Consider the following 18,396-nt stretch of genomic DNA (forward strand, 5'->3'; position numbering starts at 1 on the left):
ATGAGGATAGTGATAATGAGTTTTCTATGCATGTTGCATTGATGCACGATCCATTGACACTTGCATGATCCGTAGCTCTACTTTGTGCTTAGAGATACAATGGTGAACCATAGTTGTTGATGCATGAACTTGCAGACATTCCGTGAATATCACCTTAAGAAAAATCTTTTGAAAGCCCCAATGGGTGCCACTAATGCCCTTGGGAGAAGATGATGATCTAGGACACTACTTGATGGAGAAGTAGTGTACCAAGGAAAGTTGAATGTGTCGTTTCCAGAAATGGAATAGATATAAGATTTGTCGACCGTCCCAACCGAACATGCGCAACCACACTACCCTGATATGGGACGGGGCATTATTGATTACCTAGTTCGTGTTAGCACGGATGCCCCACATTACTAGTGACGGGAGTGGCATGATCACTCTTGGTACAAGATCGTGCTTGGATAGGCGGCCATGACTATTTTTACACGGCATCAGACACATCGTTGGTACCTCCGTGCATGGTTATGTGATAAGTCTGGGAGCGAGGCTCCAGAGACAGTGATAAAATTGTGAGAATGTTTGGCACATGGGCTGTTACCAATCGAGTGGACTCTATGTTAGACACGACTAGGGAAAGGTAGTGATCGGGTGCTCACCCCGGGTAATTGTGGTACCGTGGGTCATGGCTAACACGGGAGTTCCCCGGATCTTGTGGGTAGAGTGTGCAACCTCTGTGGAGTGTCAAACTATTCAAATAGCCGCGTCCACGGTCAAGGACAGTTGGGTGCTGCTGCTTAGACTACGTCCATATGTTTCTGAAAACAGCACGGATTGGCAACATTCTTGTTGTGAATCGTGAGGAAGGTCACGATGAGCTTGAAATGGAGCTGTGGATAACTCTCTCTCTCTCTCTCTCTCTCTTTATGTTGATATCTGTAACCTCTTGTTGCATGTTGGGGACACATGCATGACCCCTAAAAAGGTATTGATCATACTTGCATGAGGAAAACTAGCATTTCCCAGAAATGCCAACTTAGAATTAAAACCATGAATATTTGTTTTCTTATCATTGATGGTACGGTTGCTTGCGAGTACATTCAAACGTACTCATTGGCTTGTCCCTGGCTATTTACTTGCCCAGGCCTAGAAGAGCAGGAATACGAAGAAGAGTTCTTTGGTGACGAACATGCGAACTAGGATGCCTTCCCAATCAGAATGCATGTAGGGTTAAGGCAAGCACAGGCCCAATTCATCGACGAGGATTTCCGCTGCAAATGTTTTATTTGATGTTCAACCCTTGAGGCTTTATCTATGTAAGACTTGACCATAATGGTCCTATTTGTGTACGGCGCTATGTAATTGATGTGAACTCTTGATATTCAGTCTGTTGTGTATGGTGAGCATTGATCCTGGGGATCTTGTGCACACACAAACGATGGCTTTGCCTGTTTAAGTCGGGGTCCCCACACAAGACTTCTTCTTTCTAGAATTTCCATTGCTCTTCCTCCCATTCTTTAGTGTAGGGCACTTGTTTCAATAATGTTCTGGGTTTCTGTGTCTGTAACAAACAACTAACTTTAAGCAACTGAATTATGTCCTTCTTCATGGGTGTCGAAGGGGTAGTTGAGTGATCGTTGGTCTTTTGATTGTTGTTGCCATTCATGTGGTTACCACATCCATTGTTGGTATGGTGATCAAGCTTTCTAGCCTATCAAGAATTTAAACTTTGACCTCAAGGTAGCTGGGAGAAATGCTTATTAGATATACATACTCTTGATGAATTGAGAAATGAAGCTTATGAAAGTGCTAGTTTATTTAAAGAGAAGGTTAAGCTTTCACATGATAGGAAATACAGAAATGGGAGTTTCTGTTGGAGATAAGGCCCCCCTTTACAGTTTCCACTTAAAAATGTCTCCATGCAATCTTAAATCTAGGTGGGATAACCCCTAAAAAATTGATGAAGTACACAACTCGGGAGCCATTAGGTTGAAAGGGGGAAAAACTACTCCAATGATAGTGAACATACAACATATAAAACCGCTTGCCGATGTGCAAGAGGAGCTAGAGGCAAAAAAAAAAAATATCACGCCGGGAGAGGCGACTGCGTAACAATCTGTGAGTTCTGATCCCGATCCCTCTGTTTTGTAATCCTGTCTGGAGTGTGTATAGAAGTCTTAGACATAAATTTACAAATATGTTGGAACTGCTACTAATGTTTTTCCAAGCCAAAAAAGGAATTATTTCAGGTAGTACGATAGCTGGTACGAGATTTAACAAAAACTTCAAAATCGGTCATCCTGTGCAAATATTCATCAGTTGAGACGAGAAAGGAATCCTGACCATGAGGTATGGCCTCCCTAGTCTACTAAGCTAAACACTATGTGCCACCTCTAGCTGAACAACACCCGTGGAGAGAGAGTCGCTCGAAACTAAAACCAACACAGTCGAGTGGTGCGAGATCCTGCGTGCAAACATTGGAAGGCATGTGAAAAGAAAGCCATATTGCGAGACTTGATGTAATAGAGGGCGGATGGATGGTTGAGAATTGAGTTTTTGGGTATCAAATTGGTTGAAAAGATTTGAATGAAAGGTGAGATGAGAAGATTTAAGTGAACGGGGAGAATGGTAAGATTGAAAGAGAGTAGAATGATACTCCCTTTGTATCTAAATATAAGTCGTTTAAGAGGGTCAAATTTAAACCGCAAAAACTTCTTATATTTAGATACAGAGGAAGTATGTTGGATTGGGTGTTGCCCTAATAAAAGAAGCATAAAAAAAGATGAAAGAAAAAGAAGAAATAGGAAGTGTTGATTATACAACCTCGTGAGGAAAACATGACGGCGATGGATGTATTTTCCAGGCCCTGCGCTCTAAAAAAAATTCACGTGTACGGTGGCGTATTTGGAACATTCCTAACGAAGTTGACGGTGCAAATTTACGCATCAAAAGATCAAATTACCAGTTAAATCCAAGCAACAAGATCAAGGTGGTTCGAACAATAAGTACTTTTCTACGGTTCCCTGCCCGATAACGCGTCCACATCCACAGCCAAAAGGCCCGAAGTAGAAGCAGCATATTTATAGTGGGTGCAGTGTAAGTTTCCTCCCTAAGCTACCTTTGCTAGCTGCTATAGGCAGTAGCAAGCACCACCCACTGCTGCGGTTGTGGACACACTGGTCTCCACCCATCTCTCCCACCACCCGCACCAAAAGACAGGGCAGTGCGGATCGATTTAGTCGATTTATAGCCACACCATGGCGAGGAAGTGCTCCCACTGTGGCAACTACGGCCACAACTCAAGAACTTGCAGCAGCGCAGGAAAGCAGGGAGAAGTTATGCTCTGCGAAGGAGGCGGCGGCAGCAGCAGCGGCAGTGGGCTGAGGCTCTTCGGGGTGCAGGTCCATGTCGCTGCGGGCCGCAGCACCGGCGCCGGCGCCTCCATGAGGAAGAGCTACAGCATGGACTGCCTGCAGCTAGCGGTGGCCCCTAGCTCCATCGTTTCGCCTTCGTCGTCGTCTTCCTCGTCGGTGCTTCTGTCCATCGACGAGGGCTTGGAGAGGGCTTCCAATGGGTACCTGTCTGACGGTCCTCATGGCAGATTAGTCCAGGAGAGGAAGAAAGGTAATTAATTGCCTAAGATAAACAGAAATACGCAGTTACACTAGTCACTAGTGTCGAACATATGCTAGGCTGGCTATGCTACTGATGATACGTGGGGTGGAAATTCAGACCTTTTTGTACCTGAGTTTGTTTGCATTATGCTAGTCTATCTCATCTTGACCTAACTAATAAAGTCGCATTATCCCTCTAAAAAAAGAAGTTGCATTATTTATCTTCTTCTTCTTCTTCTTCTTCTTCTTCTTCTTCTTCTTCTTCTTCTTACTAAAAGTAGTGGACGACTTGTGGCCTCCTGAGCTGAATGGTCCTTCTGTGAACATGGCTACAGGAGTTCCATGGAGCGAGGAGGAGCACCGGCTATTCCTCGTGGGCCTCGAGAAGCTCGGAAAGGGCGACTGGCGAGGTATCTCCCGGAGCTACGTCACGACTCGAACCCCGACGCAGGTTGCCAGCCACGCGCAGAAGTTCTTCCTGAGGCAGAGCAGCATGGGGAAGAAGAAGCGCCGCTCCAGCCTCTTTGACATGGTACTGGAGTACTACATCTTAACTTGTTAACTATACAAAGGACTGAATTAATGCATGTAAAAGACATGTCAGATTCTGAATATGGTGTGCAGGTACCGATCTGCGAGAACGGCATTCGCGTTTCTGAGCCGCTGACCAACAACAGCGGAGATGCCTCCACCTCTCTGCCGCGGTATAAATCCCCCGACATGGCGTCCATTGATCTCAACTCCACGCAGGAGGATGACATGGCGATGGCGGGCGTTCCACTTTTGTCGGCGTCCCCGAGGGCGCCATTCCCGGCAGTTCTGATGGAGCAGCCTCCTCACGGCCACGGCCACGGTCACCACTGCTCCCCGCTGGACCTGGAGCTGGGCATGTCTCTCTCGCCGCCGTCCATCGGAACATGACGTCAACGACGTCGCCGGCCGGAGAGGAGACCCAGGACGCTCGACCCAGTTTTTATTTTTTTATTTTATCACTTGTTACTATCAGGCTGTGTCTGCTGCCTGAGCCTGACCTGTCCAACCAATGCAAATGGAGATAAGGCTATGGACAGCGCTTGTAAAGTTCCGTGCGAGTAGTGCTAATTGTGGATACGTTGTTGATGTGTGTAGTACGTACGTACCGCTGCTGCTCTTGGGTCCCGTCCATGTAAAAACCAGAATCTCCAACGGAAGCATGCTCCTGTTCCCCCACGCTACGCATGCACCCGGATGTACAAGTAGTAGTAGTAGAATTTCGGCGAATCACGGCTGTCCATACATATTAATCCAAGTGGATTTGTTCCAAATGCAGGCATTCAGATTCTTATCGTCGCCTGCCTGTACGTCTAGTGCCTATTACGAGACCCACTGGTTCTGTCGTACATTCAGGCAGCGACAAGCAGGTTCAATCCAGACGGCGACGCTCACCCATAATGGACACGGCCGGGTCCTACGCCTCCCTCCGGACCTGGGATACGGTAGGTGCATGTATCGTACAGTGCTCATTCCTGTGTCTCTGTGGTTTGTCGCCTCTCAACAGTAGTACCAAGTTGGATGCCCAATTGGGACGCCCTTGTCACCGCTGATGTGGCGTCTGTTGATATGCAGATTTAAGATAGGAAGCAAGAAAGCTAGAAACGCTTCTCTCTTCCTGGCCAACATTATAGAGCTAGCTAGATGTCGCCAATGAGGGGAGAAAAGCTAGGCGGCCTGGTGCTTATCCAGCACAGTGGTACTATTACTGTCTCAGGATTCCGGTCGCACCTGCAACAGACGCTCCTCTGAGTGATGCCTATGTCCGTCTGATTGGTGGCACTAAATTAGAGTGTCTTCTTTGCTCCAAGAGGCAAGTGGACAATTAATCACCAGTCCATCCAACAAAGGCAGACTTGTATAGGATGGAGAAAGGTAGCAAAAGCAAAAGTATTACACTGCTGCCCAAAGAGCAACCCAGATATGGACGTCAAACTGAAAGCGCACACAATCATCTACCGCTTGGTAATGCTAATTTCCTTCAAACAATGCGGATGCTCGGTCCCTCGATTAGATTATTTTTAATGAAAATGTTTTCATTGACTTAAAACGTAGCATGTAATAAACTTACGCCCCGACCTCTACATGATTAGAGCATCTTAAGCCGGAGGCCTCAAATCCATCTCAAATGTCCGGGCGGGCTGACGGGTAGTGATCGGTAAAAAAAAAACCCACCCAGACGCCTCAAACCGTCCTCAAACGCCCAGGCTGTGTGGCGCCCCTCATATCCAGCTCAAGTATGGGGTGGATATGGGCGGCCCAAGGGCGCCCGGGCGCTCCGCCATGTCAGCTTGGCCCACCCCAACCCCGCATATATCCCCTCCGATGAACCCTAGACCGTGGTCCACTCAGTCCACTCCACTCTCTCCATCCTCTCCTCTTCCCAATCCGCCCTCTCCTCTTCCTAATCCGATCCATGGTGGATGACCGCAGCGGCTCCGACTTCAATGGCGACGAGAGCGACGTCGATGCGGTCGCTCTCCGCATTGCTTTGCGCTGCTCCCGTCTGGATCAGGGCGGCAGCAGCGGAGGTCGTCCTCCTTTGTCCATCGTCGCAGTGTGGGCAACGTTGTCGGGCCCTCCCTTCCGGCACACAACACCGGTGGGAGTGCCGCACGCTCCACCCCACTCCATATATGTCGCCCATCCGTCATCACATCCATTGTACCTCCCGAGGACGTCCACGGGCACCTTTGGGAGCTTGTGCCCTTGTCGGCGCCTGGCCGGTCAAGGAAGCCCGAGTTGGAGGCGCGGGCCACACGACACGAGCGGCAACACGCAAGGGAGGCCATGGCGGCTGGCGACGCACCCGCGAGGCAACGAGCACTCACGCACGCCCGTCGAGGACGTGCTCATTGCGTCTGTCCTCTGGCGCTCCGTGACAACGGCGGAGACAGATGCACGACAGCTGCGGCGGAAGAATGCCAAAGCGCTCCGGCTCGCTGCCCAGCTGTCGGAGCGCGAGGCCTCGACAAAGGCGAGGAGGCACGTCCAGGAGCAGGAGCGCTTGCTCCAGAGGCTTGGTGGGGGTCACATGGAGCTGTCCGATGAGTCCGGCGACGGGTCAAGCTTCGACGACGATGATGACCCTCCGGCGGCCGACGCCTACACTGAAGGCCAAAATAGCACCGCGGACCGCAAGTGGAAGGGTAGGAAATGGTGATTTCCTCCGCCCTTCCCCATTTAATTAAGTTTGTTATCGTATGTTTAGGGTATTGTTCGATTGAACTGCATCTTTTGGTTATCCGATGATCGTTTATGCTAGAATTACACTCAATTTAACTAGATTTGGTGCTAGTTCGTTGATCTGCCCAAGTTTATTTTCGTACATGCATGTGTTGCATGGATATTATGGGCCAGAATTAAGATACACGGATGCGGACGCACCAAAGCGTGGAGTGCCCGATCAGTGTCCGCGGGCGTGCCCGAGCGCGCCCAAGGGCGTGAGGGGCCGCATTTGATATCTTTGGTTGTATATGCTCTTAGGATGTGCATAGCCAGCATCACTACACGCACAAATGATCACATGGAGAAGGATGTTTCATGACGAGTAGTTGTTGAATATTTGAGTAATTTTTCATTAAATATAATCCAAAAACAATAGTTAAAACATGACAATTGTAGTATTGATGATAAGCGTATTAAGTAACAAAGTGATGAAAGCAGTCATGCAATTGGGTACATAACATACAGAAGTTATATTCATATTGATAGATAAAAACAGGAAACTGGATGCAATTGGAGAAAACTGCCTACAAATTTTCACATTTTTTGGATTGCCTCTCTCTCATACATGATCTCAAGCACTACCAAATAAAGACACAACTGTGACATTTTGGCATGAACGAATTTTTTCCTGATGTTTATGACACTTCTATGACGATAATTAAGACAAAACCACGTATCATCATAGATGTGATGGGCTCCTACTTCTATGACAGAAAACCATGACAGAAAATTGGCTTTTCGTCCTGGGTGGGCCGGGGACGCACCTGCATGATATTCTTTGGGACGACCATGACGGAAAAATTCATCATAGAAGTGAGGGCGAGGAAAATACCGGGGAGTTCCCGGTTACGGTGGGTGGTCGGGACCGAGCGATGCACGGAGGTTTGCGTGTTTCTTTCGTACACGTACGCGTGTGTGTGCGAGGCGTTGGGCTCTAACTGAACCCGAGCGAGACGTTCGCTTACTGAACCCGAGCGATTGCACTAGCTACGTTACTGAACCCGAGCGATCGATCCCTTGGCTGTTAATGGAACCCGAGTGATTCCTTCGCACTACTGCTGCTAACTGAAAGCCGATCGAACCTGCTGTCTCCTTATGAACAGTGACCATTGTTGGAGGTTGGATGAACAGTGGGTTGGATGAACAGGACCCCATGGTAGTAGGCTGTTGCCACTGGATGAACAGGACCCCGATCGAGGAGGTGGGGGTGGATGAACAGGACCCCGTGGAGGCTGGATGAACAGTAGCCCGTGTATGAACAGTAGCTGGTGGAGGCAGGAGGAAGGTCATGGTGGATGCAGGTGGGGGCTGGAGAAGGTCGATGGTGGATGAACAGTAGCCCCTGGAGGCTGGAGGACGTCGATGGTAGATGAACAGTACCCCCGTGGAGGCTGGAGCGATGCAGTAGACGGTGGATGAACAGTAGCCCGTGGAGTCCGTTTTGCGGTGCACCACACCCCTCCCGATGAATAGGACCCCGTCTCAACCGTAGGCGCTCCAACACAAGTCTGTTTCCTCTGTTTTGTGGTACGCCACACCCCTCCTAATCAACAGGACCCCGTTTCAACCATAGGAGCTCAAACACAAGTCCGTTTTCTCTGTTTTGCGGTACACCAGACCCCTCGTGATGAACAGGATCCCGTTTCGACCGTAGCCGGTCGAACAGAAGGCCGCTTCCTCCGTATTGCGGTACGCCAGACCCTGTTTAGGCTGTTCCGTCCAAGCCGGTTGGCTCTCAATGAACACGATGCATTCCGACCTAGTCTGTTGCCTCCCGATGAACAGGGCGTTGTTTCTCCATTCCGACCCAGCCGGTTGGCTGCCGATGAACAGGACACCGTCGTTGTACGTGTTCGAGACCCCGCCTGTGTGTACGTATGTAGCCGTATTTACTTTCTTGCAGCGTGGTTGTACGTACGTGTACACGATATAGACGGGATTGCCTAAGAAACTACCGCTCCTTATTGGGCCACGGTTCATCATGGCAGAAAGACCGATGGACCAGTATGTACGCACACGTTTGCGACCAGAATGACAACGCTACGTACGCTTCGACCGGATGGGCCCCGGCTGTCAGGGAAGATAAGGAGGCACTTTCTTGCGTGCGAAGATATCAATGGTGGGTCCGAGCTGACAGGGGGGTGATTCTTTTTTTTGCGCGTAATAAGGAGACACTTCCTTGCGTGCAAAGGTGTAGCTGGTGGGTCTAGGAAGGGAATGACCCGGAGGCGGCGAAGCCACATCAGTGGAGGGATGTGAGTGAGTAAAGGGATGGTCTGACTAGCGGTTGGAGTAGTAGGGGGCTGTGAGGCTTGCACGACAGCACAACCGACCATGGGAGGCAGAAGCAGGCGTTCCCGCCGGCGCTGGATATGGCGGCTGGAGCAAAAAGATCAGAGATTGAAGAAGCACGACAACCGTTGGATTGACATCCAACGGTCGCTTCCGCTAGAATCATTTGTTGACGTATATAATAAGTAAAAAAATCTTGCATACGCCTCAACTTGATAGGCCCACGAGGCAGCCAATTCCCTATATTTTAAATAATTTACAGCTCATTTGCAACTTCTTATGCAATTTATCGTAGCCCATTTTCTTTTTGTTGGCCCGGGCCAGGGTTAAAATTTTAAACGAAATTTCGCATATATCGTTGGGTTCCAAACTATTTTTAATACTGAAATGTCGAGCCAGATTTAAAGTACTTTGAAAATGTATTTGAATTACGTTAAAGCCTAGTGAAATTGGAATATGAAAATATGAAAAAAAATGAAATTTGAACGTAATTGCCAATTTGTCGTGTGTCATTTATATTTACAACCCATTTCATATTACTTTTAAGATTTGCAGCCGTCTTGAAAGAGTTGCAGCTCAGCAGGGCAGAGAAAAATAAGTAGGCCTGGGTTGGGTATGCCTGGATTGGGTATTCTTCATAAAAAATAAACTAGGGTAGCCATTTTCACAAAGAAAAAATAGCTTGGCTGGTCATGTGGTGAACGTAAAATAGAAGCGTGGGCTAGATGGGCCACAACCCGGTTGAAACCCTGCTCCGTCTCAACAATAAAAAAAATACTGCTCGAGCAGCTATGTCCCAGGTGTCAGCCGATCTTGTGTTGTTCTCTTTTCTATTGACTATATGCTGACAATGTCGTGCATCCCGGATGTCAGCAAACGACTAGGAGGAAGTATTTTCTTTTTTTATACGCTGACAATGGAGTATATAACAAAAAATGAGGAATTTGTTTGCGTATGGCCATGGACATGGTGCATACCTACTTTCATCCTCTCCACGTACAGTCCTTTTCTGATTCCTCTTGTTTGTTGACCATGTTGACAATGCGAGAGGGCGGCGCCGCGGCGAGTGCACCAAAGCGCGCGGAGGATGACAGAGAGGCCTCGGACATTAGCGTTAATGATTTAGGAGACATGGGGGAGGAGATGCGTGCATTGTGGCGTAACCAGCCATGGGAGGTGGAAGCAGGTGGCCCCGCCGATGCTGGTTTGGTTTTTGTGGCTGGAGGAAGACGAGACTGAAGAAACATGGCAGACTGTAAAAGCAGAAGGAGTACTTAATAACCTTAACTGAAACTAGCAGGGGCACTTAAAAACCATAGCTGAAAGTAGTATGAGTACTTATACAGGTTCAACCATACAAAGCACGCCTCGAAGAGTGCTACTTTGCCTACAGTTAACCAAGGGTGAGGCCACGAAGCCCCAGGACAAGACCCAGGCGCCACCCCGCGTATCCACAACCTTCCGAAAGTGGCTTCATCTTGCAATGTGGTCAATAAACAGGATATTCGCTTTAGAGCCATGGAAAAGCATGAGCATAACCTTCTGTCCAATTTTCCAAGATGGACATGCCTTCATTATTTGAGACCACCCATGAATAAGTATCTTTTCACCTCCAAGGGAAATGCAGTAGGTCGACATAAACATCATGTTGTGACCAAGCGCAAGTCTGACCCGACATGGTCCAATATCTGTATAGGAACAATAGAACGAGGCAGTTTCTGTTTCAAGAAGATCACATCTTAAAACTGTGTATAAGCAAGAGTGTATGAACAATATAACAGAAAGCAGCTCATACCATAAGTTTCTTGATAGAGTTGGACTTGTTCAACGTGTGCAGCACTGGAACACATAGCCCACGTGGCCTTCCACCATTGAAACACCCCACAAAGACCTCAAGGCGATCAATAAAGTGTAGGAACTGGTGGATGTTGTCCCAATCAACTTTAGTGCCATCAGTAACAGTCGAGTTCTTATAGAATAAAAAATGAGTAGTGTGCTGAACTTTGAAATAATCTACACATGCCACCAATTATAAAAAATATTAGTTAGAAGTAGCATCTTCGTGAGAGAAGGGAATCACATATCATTGCTACTTCTAAAGTCAAATTGTGATTAGTTAGACAGAATAGGTGGATTAAGAAGTAATCAAGGCGACATGCAAGAATTGGATACAAAACTAACATGGATGAACTACTTGAACGACGTCGGGGTGGAAGATCACAATGAAGATGAGACCAGGTTCTGCTATTTGCGTCAACATTCGTGCGCCAACTTTCAGTCCGTAACACTTGAGAAAGTTTATCCAAGTTCGGCCATAAAAAAGCAACGATCTTCTTGGTTCATGAACCCAACTCGGAACTTATGTCCATGGCTTGTCTTTAATGTGACCACTAAACTGGTGTATTCAGTTATGCCAAGGCCGACCATCTTAAGTACATGTGTTCTAGCAGAGCAAGGAATGCACTACAGGAAAAATAATATGAGAACATAATGTATTCGCTATCCAAATCTAGAAATAATTTCCTCTTTCACATCCGGTCTAGGTCAAACCTGACCAGTGGGTCCCGTGTGTCAGTGACTAACTAAACTAACCTAGATAATTAATACTAATCTAGGTTAATTAGCAGGGCTGGCCCCACGCGTCAGTGACCCAGTGGGGTCAAACTCTGGTGAGTCAGGGTTAAACCCTGGGTCAACTCGCCGGAGTTGACCCGTGGCTCGTCACCGGTGACGCCAGAGACGGCGGAGGGCGTCGGAATTCTTCCTCCGGTGAACAAAAGGCCGGAGGATTCTAGGAACATAATGTGCATGTTTTAAAATCTTGTGTTAGGATGAGAAGGAAAAAGTGTGGCATCTCGCCCAGGGCGCAGAAACCCTTAGGGTCCTCACACTTTGACCACTGCAAATGAAATACACTAGATTCAGTAGGAAGAAAAATGCATCAACGGCGGCGGCTGCCATCCTAGGATTACCCGGGACAAAGGGACTAGGATTTATCGGGGATGGATGAAGAATTCATACCTGGTTCTCCATGAGAAAACCCTACGCAATCGCCGAGAGGAGGTTTTCTCCGGAAAAGAAGATGAGGGAGAAGGGGATTCAGGCCTAGTGAAATATTGTTGCTTCGTCCGTCTAGCTTACTGCTACTGCTGGAAAGGTGGGGAGTTTTTGTGATTTGACAGCTCATTGGGCACTGCGGTGCTACGACCGGGGTGAGTTTACCGTGCAGTTGTGCACTCTAATTTGGTGCATGGCACATGGACCTTGTTGCTGGATGCCCCGCATATTAGCAAAGGGAAGTAGAAAGGCAGGAGTAACTAGTTACACATAAACATATTTTTGATAGAGAGATACTCCCTCTGTAAAGAAATATAAAAAGCTTTTATATCACAACTTTATACATAAGAGAAAACAAGGGGAATATATATAACATAATATGTGGGTTCAGATGAGAATAAAATATATAGGCTGACGGTTCTGGACTTTGGGCCATAGGGCGGTGGGCCTGCATGTTTGGGGACCCATGTGTTCTAATTCAGCGCATTTCGTTTGGTAAATATTGCAAGCGATTGGTACGGCGCTGGTTTTAGATGTTGTCGCAAGGCGAATATAGAAAATTAAATAAAGCACGACAGCTGTTAGAATCGAATGACAGTTCCTAACTAGCAATCAGAGTTGCAATTCTTTCATGATATCCTATGTGATAAATAATACTGTCGTACTACATATACACACAGGACACTTGTTTCACCATTCCATATTATTACATCAAAGGGTCTCAAAGGTAGATTAGTTCGGCTGTTGCGTACTGCTACTGAAGAATTTCAAAGTTGATTAGGACCAGCTCTCCTTGCCGAGAAAGTTCAATTTTGACACCATCCCCAACCACAAGATTTGATGGAGTTTTGAACCTTGACCTTCCTTTAGCATCAATCATCATGCGACCATCCTTTGTACTTGCGGTATATTGAGGAGGTTCATTCACACCAAGGCTGTGCATGGTAAGAGAAACTTGGCCACGGTCGCCCGGATTATTGAACGATTCCCTCGTTGCTCTAGGAATTCTCTGTTTGCAAACAAGAAGACATGCACAAATAGTTCGATCAACATAGTGAATCATGTGAAACATCATGGAAAGAAAAAATAACGAAGCACCTGGGCTGCCAATGCTTACCAAGAAGGTGGAGATGCCGGTTTTGTAAGGACTTTGGTATATGCAGTGCGAACTACAGCCCAGTCTGTTGCCGGTGCAAGTGTTGGTTCTGTTGACGCTGCACGGGCCGGAGCAGATGCAAGTGCAACTTCAAGTGTTGGTGCAGGTGTCGGAGCCGTTGCTGGTGCCCGTGCCAGTGCGACTGGTAGTGCCGCTGCCGCTGCCGGAGATGGTGCTGCTTGTGGAGCTGGTGCCAGCGTCGAAGCTGGTGCCTGTGTCGATGCCCGATCCTCCGGTAGATCAGACCAATCCGTTGTCGGTGCCCAATCCTCTAGTCGATCATACTAAGCTGCTGGCGCTGTCAATGCTACAGCCAGTGCCATCGGAGCAGGTGTCGGTGCTTGATCCGATGCTGAAGGTGGTATCGATGTGCCACACAACAGCGATCATCTCTGGTCTGCTATGATTTCATACTTTAGCTTTCTAACTTTGCTAGGCTCCATGACCTGGATCCCATCTTTTTCTTCACTTATTTTAAATGCGAGAAGGATTAATTGTGGCATGTTTGTTAAAACAAACTATAGTTCATCATAGGGCTTTAGATTGTACTCAGACAACAGACTGATCCAATTGTGTCTAGTAATATAAGTGATGGACAGTGCCTTTGTTACTGACACGTCATAAGAAGTGAAACCTGCTAAAATAACCATCATAGCAAACCAAACGGTTTATTCTGTAACGATTGTGACATGGCAAAACATGCATCATAAAATTGCAGCAAAAGTAAGAAATACATGACAGTAAATCAATAAGATTTACTTGATGTGACACGAGTGAATCCTTACCAGGAAATCACTATGTTGAAGTTCTAAATAGAAGGTTGATTGTCCAATTACGGGTGGCATGCAGGGCCCCCACTTACTCCCACAAGCAGGACAGTCCAAAGGCCGTGACAACTCGTATGGAGCGAACATCCATGGGACTGGAAATCCTGGTGGGTGCGATAAACCCTGTAGTGCATACGGATATTGGAGTGTAACCACAATTGATAAACCTTCCTCACAAAAAAGATGATATGGATACTTCAAAATATATAGACTGAATTGAGTGGACAAACATTAAGACAGACTGTTCTCATGACTCACGACACAACAAAAGCAGCAGTACTAAAAAATACAGGGTTCACACACACAAATCAAGTACTGAACAATAGTACTTACTACAGACAAGCAAAGTTGCACTAATTAAACTTTGCAGACTATTTCTTGCCACCGACCTACGGGATGTACCCCACATAACTGACTAGACCATGGACTTCGTGAGAGATGTCTACTGGCACCTTAGCCATCTCGTTAACCTTGGAGGACCTAACAGAGTGGTCTTTCCACTCATAAACATGACGATGAAGACAGTCCGCATCAGATTTGTCGGGAAGCTTTACAAGAACCACACCCTTCATAATCGAAGGCACAACTAGGAAATTGTTGTGGTGAAGTACACCCTCGAGAACAGGCCCAACAACAATGCTACAAGAAAACACTTGTTCATGACACGAGGTGACAAGGACACAATAGCTGGATAGTTTAGTAGTAGAACACACCCTCAGGTTTTCCAGTTCACATGGCATGACTTTGAGAGCTTCATCTCCACCGCGGACCTGGTTCTAATTCAAACATAAACCAAATTTTTTAGTACTACCTCCATTCAGAAATATAAGATGATTTTCGATATTGTATTCCATATAAGACTATATATACGCACCAGAAATGAGTGAACAAAGACAGTAGAACATGTCTACATGAGATGCACAAAAAAGATAGAACATCTTATATTTGTGAATAGAGGGATTACTTGCAATATGCATAAACACAAGTTACTAAGGCTACTATACTCTCTTCCAAGGCATGGGAGCTAAAATATTGCATTTCCTATAGCTAGCATTAATGTTCATAAAGTAGTTGAAAGTGATCTATAAGAAATTAGTGTTATGTGCAAAAATCATATGTATGTCAACCTCTCGCATGTTTTGGTCAAAATAGCAATTTAGAACCATCATTTGGCACATAAAAATCACATGCAAGATCGCCCAAAAAGTTCTGCTACTAGTACTAGTATTGCTTGTTAGATTGAAAAACACGATCAAGATCTCCAAAAGAGCGTCGAGAAGAGATATTACCTGGACTGGCTTAACAAGGGATCCCGGAGAGGGGGGCTTGGACAGGGCGATGGCCTTGAGCTTGTTTGCGGTAGTCTTGGCGGGGTGCTTGCGCTTCTTCGTACCCCGAGCCTCGATAGTTTTGGCCAGAGCCATAGACCTCACTTCGGCCGATGCTCCAGGGTCCATCAAGAAACTGTCAAATAGAAATAAAAGAAAAGAAACCATAATCACAAACCCAAAAGATGGAGTTAGGATCGGTTGCGGGGTTGCAAGACCAAGCCTTGGCCAGAAGCAACACCATTGATGCGCTCACCTTTCCTTCGTTGGGAGAGAAGAACATTGGCAGAAGCGCGTCGGGGTTTTCTTGAAGAAATGAGGAACAAGATGAGGGAGAAGCGAGTTGGGATTTTCTTCAAAAGAGGAAGATGAGGGAGAAGAGTGAAATGATGGTCGCTTTGTCCATCCAACTTACTGCTGGAAAGGTGGAGGTTTTGTGATTTGATGGCTCATTGGGAATTACTGCGGTGCTTCGACCGGTGTAGTCTATCGTGCAGTTGTGCACTCTTGTACGGAGTAATTTAGTGCATGGCAAGTGGACCCCAATGTTGGCTGTCCCACACGTCGGTAAAAGTGAGTAGCAAGATTCCCGACGACCGTCGAGGAGCATCCGCACGGTAGAGCGTGTCCACTGTTGCTGAAGAAAAAATGATTGCAGTAAGCGTTTCCACTCTTACGACGGAGGAGTGCGAAACACACAGCCACCTGAACTTACACAGTACTCCTACTACTAGGCATATGTAGTGGTTCATACGTCAGTACTATATAATCTTGGTGCTAGTGTAGTAACATATGACGATAACAAATGATGTTGTGCGCATGTCAACTATATGAATAGTAATGTAACATACCCCTTTTTGACTGTCAGGTCGAGAATGAACGGTGAGATAAATGTTAACATAACTAGGTCTACAGCGCACAGAGAGTACGGTGCTACAGTACTCCACGAAACACGAACCATATGAAGCACGAATCAGTGTTAGGCAGGGTGTATGAAGGGTGCATGGGAGCAAAAGTTCCCTTCTCGACCCACTTTTGGGTGTTTGGCATAGTGCATGAAGGGTGCATGAGTCCAAACTAGTAGGTTAACACAAATACACTAGGAGTATGCATGAAGAGGGGTGCTGAGATGAGCATGCACGAAGATGGAACAACTATATTGAGATGAGAATGCAACCAAACACACCCACACACTTTGTGCTACAGTGACTCATCCGCGCCGTCTGAGTTTTATCCAACGGTCATGCTATGCTGAGAGATGCCCATGTATAGGATGCCTAAACACCACCGAAGTCCCTTTGCTTGTCGAGGCGCATGATGTTGGTGATGCAGGGTTCCACCACCCATAGAGCCCGCTCCCAGACGACGGGAGCCAGCTCGGCAAAGACATCGTCCAATGGCACGAATGGATTCCATTGACGAAGCCCTAAGAGGATTCACCCGGAAATGGCGACGACCTCCCATAACCCCTCCTTGTCCAGCTCCGCCCCCACCATCGTGCGGAGACGACTCAACTCCTCCACTACAAAAGAATACACTTCCGTGATGATACGTGTTTGTCATAGTAGGTGATAAGTCTCCAACGTATCTATAATTTTTTATTGTTCCATGCTATTATATTACACATTTTGGATGTTTATGGGCTTTACTTTACATTTTTATATCATTTTGGGACTAACCTACTAACCGGAGGCCCAGCCCGAATTGCTGTTTTTTTGCCTATTTTAGTGTTTCGAAGAAAAGGAATATCAAACGGAGTCCAAACGGAATGAAACCTTCAGGAGCGATCTTTTTGGAACAAATATGATCCAGGGGACTTGGAGTGGATGTCAAGCAATAGAGGAGGTGGCCACGAGGGTGCCCGGCGTGGCCCCTACAGGTGGGCGCGCCCCCCACCCTCGTGGGCCCCTCGAGCGTCCACCGACCTACTTCTTCCTCCTATATATACCCACGCACCCTTAAAACATCAGAAGCGACCACGAAAAACTATTTCCACCACCGTAACCTTCTGTATCCACGAGATCCCATCTTGGAGCCTTCGCCGACGCTCCACCGGAGGGGGAATCAACCACGGAGGGCCTCTACATCATCTCCAAGGCCCTTCCGATGAGTTGTGAGTAGTTTACCACAGACCTTCGGGTCCATAGTTATTAGCTAGATGGCTTCTTCTCTCTCTTTGAATCTCAATACAAAGTTCTCCTCGATCTTCTTGGAGATCTATTCAATGTAACTCTTTTTGCGGTGTGTTTGTCGAGATCCGATGAATTGTGGGTTTATGATCAAGTTTATCTATGAGAAATATTTGAATCTCCTCTAAATTCTTTTATGTGTGATTAAGTTATCTTTGCAAGTCTTTTCAAATTATCAGTTTGGTTTGGCCTACTAGATTGATCTTTATTGCAATGGGAGAAGTGCTTAGCTTTGGGTTCAATCTTGCAGTGTCCTTTCCCAGTGACAGCAGGGGCAGCAAGGCACGTATTGTATTGTTGCCATCGAGGATAAAAGGATGGGGTTTATATCATATTGCATGAGTTTATCCCTCTACATCATGTCATCTTTCTTATTTGTTACTCCGTTCTTTATGAACTTAATACTCTAGATGCATGCTGGATAGCGGGCGATGTTTGGAATAATAGTAGTAGATGCAGGCAGGAGTCGTTCTACTTGTCACGGACGTGATGCCTATATACATGATCATGCCTAGATAATCTCATAATTATTCACTTTTCTATCAATTGCTCGACAATAATTTGTTCACCCACCGTAATACTTATGCTATCTTGAGAGAAGCCACTAGTGAAACCTATGGCCCCCGGGTCTATCTTTTATCATATAAGTTTCAATCTACTTTTATTTGCATCTTTTACCTTTCCAATCTATAT

The 18,396-nt window shown here is 46.7% G+C and overlaps 1 protein-coding gene across 1 annotated transcript; it reads left to right on the forward strand.

Moving 5' to 3' along the window:
• The first annotated feature begins 3,099 nt into the window (after positions 1-3,099).
• On the forward strand, positions 3,100-4,805 carry LOC123070065 (transcription factor MYBS3). The gene is made up of 3 exons (XM_044493084.1): positions 3,100-3,606; positions 3,932-4,128; positions 4,221-4,805. The coding sequence occupies exons 1-3, from the start codon at positions 3,240-3,242 to the stop codon at positions 4,515-4,517; spliced, it is 861 nt and encodes a 286-aa protein (XP_044349019.1). The 5' UTR covers positions 3,100-3,239; the 3' UTR covers positions 4,518-4,805.
• The last annotated feature ends 13,591 nt before the right edge of the window (positions 4,806-18,396 follow it).

The sequence above is a fragment of the Triticum aestivum genome, chromosome 3B, assembly GCF_018294505.1.
Source record: "Triticum aestivum cultivar Chinese Spring chromosome 3B, IWGSC CS RefSeq v2.1, whole genome shotgun sequence".
In the NCBI taxonomy this organism is placed as follows: domain Eukaryota; kingdom Viridiplantae; phylum Streptophyta; class Magnoliopsida; order Poales; family Poaceae; genus Triticum; species Triticum aestivum.